Source organism: Triticum urartu, chromosome 5, assembly GCF_003073215.2.
Source record: "Triticum urartu cultivar G1812 chromosome 5, Tu2.1, whole genome shotgun sequence".
Taxonomy (NCBI): domain Eukaryota; kingdom Viridiplantae; phylum Streptophyta; class Magnoliopsida; order Poales; family Poaceae; genus Triticum; species Triticum urartu.
In genome coordinates, this window is record NC_053026.1 from 549,657,450 (window position 1) to 549,662,972 (window position 5,523).

Below are 5,523 nucleotides of genomic sequence, written 5' to 3' on the forward strand. Positions count from 1 at the left end.
GCTGGAAAATATTCTTCTCTGTTTGAGAGGAAGACACGACATGTGCTGCAGGCCGCTCGTTCCAGCTCTTCAGAGGAACGCCAACGGGCAGGCGCGTCACGTTGAGACTTGAGACCATCATTGCACGGAAACGAACCTTGTCCTCGCCGCCGTCATATCGGAGATCACGTCACGCCGAAGCAATCAGGGAAGACGCAGCAATAATTCTCCAAGAAACGAACTCGTCTGATGGTAATTGTCACACGGTAAGCCATCCTGTGACACAACAATTTTGGTGTAGATTCAACCCAACTCACACCGCTTGGCGTAGATCAACAACAATTTGTATAGGACAAAGTCAACATTTCAAGTCACAGCTCACAAATTACTAACAAAAAGATGGCGGCATTTCGACTGAAGCGGCTAGCTTAAGCAGCTTCTGTGCTATAGGTCAAAAATGGTAGCCGAACCTACTCCGACAACTTTGTCGACACATTCCTTCCTTGTGCTCTCTGCTTCTCATGGCACAACACAGGGACTAGGACCTGTGATGTGGCACTGTTTGCAGGCCAAGCAAGAGGCTGCTTCCTGATCTTCTTATCGTTCCTGATCTTCACCGGTATCTTGTGCGTCGACAGGTCGACACTTTGAGGGCGGCCAGCACCTCCTCCTGCTTTGAGGCGTCGAGGCTTCGTCCCTGCAGCGCCAACACAGTTTCTCCCCGTGTAGCTCTTCTCCGTGGTAATCACCTGCAAGCGGATGAATCCACGACGCGGTCGCCGAAGATGTGCACCGTCCGCGGGTTGGGCCCGCGGGAGATGACGCAGGTGTAGTCCTCGGACGACAGCCCGTCCTCCGACTCCTCGGCCGCCCCCGCGCGGGCGGCGCGCAGCGGCAGCCATGAGCTCTTGTTCTTGACGCCGAACTCCACGCGCCGGTCCAGGGAGCACGACCTGACAAGAGCCGGCGCCTGCGCTCTGACGGTGCTCCGGAGGACGCTCTTCCTCCGCTGGGCCTCGTGGGCGCAGTCGAGCACGTCGGCGAGCCCGTGCGGGCCCGCGCACCCGTCGCACCACGGCCGGCGCTTGCCCCCGCCGGCGTCCACGGTCGAGCCGAAGGCCGCTGATGCGTCCAGCACGGAGGTCGGGCTCATGGCGTAGGCGGCCGTCGTCTCGGAGTCCCGCGCGGGGCTCCCAGTGATGACCGCGGCGCGGTCGCCGGCAGGGAGCGACGACGAGTGAAGCAGCCTCGGCGCGGCGAACAACGGCGCGCGAGCAGCAAAAGCAACAGTAGCAGCAGCCTTGCCGCCGGCGTCGCACGGGGCCGTGGAAGAGTTGCCGGCGTGCTGCGCGCATGCGGCGCCGTTCATGGACCTGGACCTCCTCCTGAGGATCATCTCCTGGACCTTGGATCTGAACATGTCAAGAGCCAGCCTGACAGAAGAGCCAAACCCCGACGCTTCCCTCCCGGAAAGAACCGATCAGCGGCTTGCAGCAGAGAAGATCAAGCAAGCGCAAGCTAGCTGGTGAATTGTTCCTTCCCTCTCGAGTGTCACCGGGCGAGAAGAAGACGAAGATGACGAGGGAGAGAGAGAGAGAGAGGTGTGGGAGATGGCAATGGGGGCGGGTGGTGATCTTAAAGAAGGGCCGGGCCGGGCTCCCCCTCTCGGACTCCACTGATGTCATCGTAGGTTTGGTTTGTGTGTGCTCTGCTTGCTTCCAAAACTGCATGTCCCTATCGTCAGTTTTATCACCACTGCAAATATTTCTCTTCTTTTTGTAGAAGAGAGTTTGCGATCGTTTTCAGTTTTCACTGGCCTGGGCTGGGCTGGGCTGGGCGTCTTGTTGTGTGTGTGGCGACGAACCGTGCCCAATTAGCGAGCGCTATGCACACAAGGACGGATTCCATGATGAATGGCAGGTGGATTTGCTGTCGACCAACGGGAGGTGCGGCAGAATCCCCCAATTCGCCGGTGCTGGGTCACACGATATTCAATCATTGATCCCGCCATTGTTCGAATTGAAAGATTTAGAGTCCACAGACTTTAGAAATAAGCGATTCTTTGATTGGCCCATTTCTTAATTTCGGTGTCTCTCCCTTTTCTCTGCTCGCGAGAGCATTGCGCAGAAATAAGTTATCAAGATCCTCTCTCCAAAAAAAAAATGTCAGGAACGCAACAGTATATGGGTGAGCAATTCTGAAATTGACTAAGGACGGCGCGGCTTGCTTGAAAATGAAAACTAAGTGACTTACAACGTATTATATATTTTTGTTTACCAAAGAGAGCAGGACCGCAGGAGTAGAAGTCCTCCTATCCCCAACCGCTTGCTTGCACTTGTTTGCTTCTGAATTCATCTCAAAGAAAACAAAAACCGTTTGCTTCCCTCCCTTCTCCACCGTCTCCGGACGATTTTTTGTCCAAAAAGACCCCCTGCCAAACGCTATTGCCAAAAAGGACTATCTGCAGATAAAAACGTCAAAAAGGACCCTCTCACTAGTGGCGGCAGGCGCGGCAGGCGACACGTGGCACCTGCCGCCACGCCAGGAGGCGGCGGGCCCTGCCGCCACCGCAGGAGGCGGCCGCGCGGGTCACAACGGGTTCTTGCACAGTGCAACAGCTGGAACGGAATGGGCCAGGAGCGGTGGGCCCGGCCGCCACTAGGTGAGGTGGCGAGAGCTGCCGTTGTCGCTCCCCGTCCGACAGCCTCTGCTGCGCGCAGGCCGAGGCGTGGGCCAGGCCGCCACCGGAGGAGGCGGCATCTTTCTTCCTTCGCACGCCCGACACCTTTCCTGTTGCAAATGGCGCTGATTCCCGTGTGCAACAGCGACGCTGACGGCGGTGATTCCCACGTGCGGGAAAATGCACGCTGATGCCTTGCTTTAGGTTCTTTCGCGCGGGAATCAGTCCTGCTTTAGCTTCTTTTGCCTCGGCAGATGGGACAACACTGTGAGAATCGCTCCGGCTATTGCTTGAGCGGATGCGACGGCATCAGTCACTCGATGCGGGAAGTTGTTGTGCCGACACTACAGGGATTCTAAAATTTACCGCTTAATTTTCTCGCCATTATTTATCGTCTGAGCTTATAAAAGGAGACACCGAGGCTCTCGTCCAGCCATCCTTGAAATCGCCACTGCGCAAAGTGTATAACACATTTTTTCAGTCGGTATGAGTTTGCCTTGTTCGGATCAAAGCATTAGGCCGAGGAAAATGAAGAACGCAAGTTTGCCTCCGGGGGTGGCAGTCCTGCGGTGTTGGTGTGGCGATCTTTGCAAGGTGAAGGAGGTTACAGATTTTTTAGATTGGTTGGGCATGAAGTTTTTCATGTGCGCCAATTATGAGGAAGATCCACCCATAGCTATTTCAGAGTACGACAAGCCTCCGGTATGCTTTAACCATCACAAATAAATATTGCTGGTGTTTTGATAGATTCTTTAATAACATTCTTGTTTCTTGTTGTAGTCTCCTCCGCCTCTGTGCATATACTATCGTTGGATTGACACGGAGTTGCCGGCTTGGGCAGTGACTGAGATTCGTGAAAGAAGTCGCCGTGCGTGGAATAGTTTCTATGCGGAAGAGCGACGCGAGAAGGCGGAAGCTGAGGAGAAAGCAGAGGAAGAGAGAGAGAGAGTTAAAAGAATATTATGCGGAGCAACACCGTTTTTTTCAGGATTTAGGAAAGAAAAACAGGGAAGAGGCTCGTCGCATGGAGGAGCAGGAACGACAGCGAAAGGAGGCTCGTGAGGCAGAGAGGCAGAGAAAGAAAGAAAGGGCTCGTGAAGCCAAGGCAGCAGAAGAAGCTGGCGATGGAAAAGAAAAATATCCACGCTGGACTCAGTAGATTCCTGTGGTAGTATTTTAAATTTCGCAATCATTTGTATCTTTATTTCTACAGTTTAATGTAGCTTTATTTCAGTAGTTAAAAGTAGCTTTATTTCAATTCTACGATGTATCTTATTTTCAGTTGTACCGTGTTGTAATGGGAAAAACATAAAGTTTTAGAATAAAGTAGTGGCATTTTCTTGCCCTCCAATAATATCGAACATCGTGCAACAACTATAGAATGAAATTAAGATAGAACATAATGCCCTACAATAAGAGAGTACAAACTAATAGTGCAAGTACATCTGAATTAAAGGGTAGAACTGGAATACAGCTTAAAAACTACATGAAGGCATCATCGTCATCCTCCGTGGATGCAGAACTCTTGCCCTTCGAGGATGCAGAACTCATACCCTTGGACAATGCAGAAATCTTGCCCTTCGAGGATGCAATACTGTTGCCCTTAGACGATGTAGAACTCTTGCCCTTAGACGATGCAGAACTCTTGCCCTTAGACGATGCAGAACTCTTGCCCTTAGACGATGCAGAACTCTTGCCCTTTGACGATGCAGAACCCGAAAGCGGCGGCATGAAGATATCATCTTCGTCCTCGCTCTCCTCAGTCCATAAAAATGGATGCTTTTCTGCAGTCCTTCTAAAAGTTTCGCTCTTCAGCTCCACTACCTTCTTCCACCTTCCATTCAACCTAAGAAGTTCTTTACGCACCTCCTCATAGGTCCTTTCAGGTCACCCAGACCTACGTAATTGGTGAGCCAACTCATTCATTATGGTGTCACTACCGGTGAGTTCGTCCCATGAAACTATCCTATTGTCCATCCTGAAATCGGTAGCTAGCCTAAGAAGAGTCCTACTCATCTCAGGGTGAAAACTACGATCGAAAGGATAATGGGACATCTCGACTACACTACACTCGAATGCTTATCCACCTCCATCTGAAGGGGTTTTTATAGGTAGAGAGGAGAAAATGGCGGGAAAGAACGACTGCGGTATGGCGGGAAAGGGTTGGCGGGAACATATGGCGGGAAGGGGTTGGCGGGAAACGGGTGGCAGGAAGATATGGCGGGAAACGGGTGGCGGGAACATATGCAGGAAAAGTGTTGGCGGGAAAATATTGAGGGGAAAGGGTTGCCTGAAAATATATTTTTTTTTCAATGTCTAAGATGGACAATGTTTGCACAGTATTCATCAGCCAATTTTTTTTAAAAAAATTCATTTCGGCCTAACATAAGCCGAAGAGTGGAGCGGGATAGTATGTCGGGAGATATAGGCGGGAAAAAATGTTCCTGGCTGGTGCATTTTTATTTCAGCATACATAGATGTTCAAATCGAAAAGTATGATACTGACATATGTAGATACAATGGGTCGCACACGTGGATAGATGAATCACCCTACTTTCCGACGACCACCTGGCCTTTCCTTACGACCGGAAGGCGACAAACGATTAGGTGGCCAAGTTACACGAAGACCGCGGCCGTACTCCAATTCGGCTTCATGTGTCTGCGAGTCCTGCGTAGGTAGTGGAGTCGCGAATCCTTGTTGCGAACCTGAAGCGTAATTGTAGGTGTATGGTTGTGACTCCGCAGGGATAAAAGATGGGCCAATAACGTCCCCTCCGAAGAACTCTGTAACTAACCGTGTCGCCATGATCATGTGATGCTCCCAGGACGCCTGTGTTGACGCCGCGTTGGGTGTTCTCATCGCC

At 51.7% G+C, this 5,523-nt stretch overlaps 1 protein-coding gene across 1 annotated transcript; it reads right to left on the minus strand.

Annotated features, from left to right (window-relative positions):
• Positions 1-258: 258 nt before the first annotated feature.
• LOC125510585 lies at positions 259-1,693 on the minus strand. The gene has a single exon (XM_048675805.1). It carries the CDS (start codon positions 1,397-1,399, stop codon positions 725-727), a length of 675 nt encoding a protein of 224 aa, XP_048531762.1. The 5' UTR covers positions 1,400-1,693; the 3' UTR covers positions 259-724.
• Positions 1,694-5,523: the final 3,830 nt, after the last annotated feature.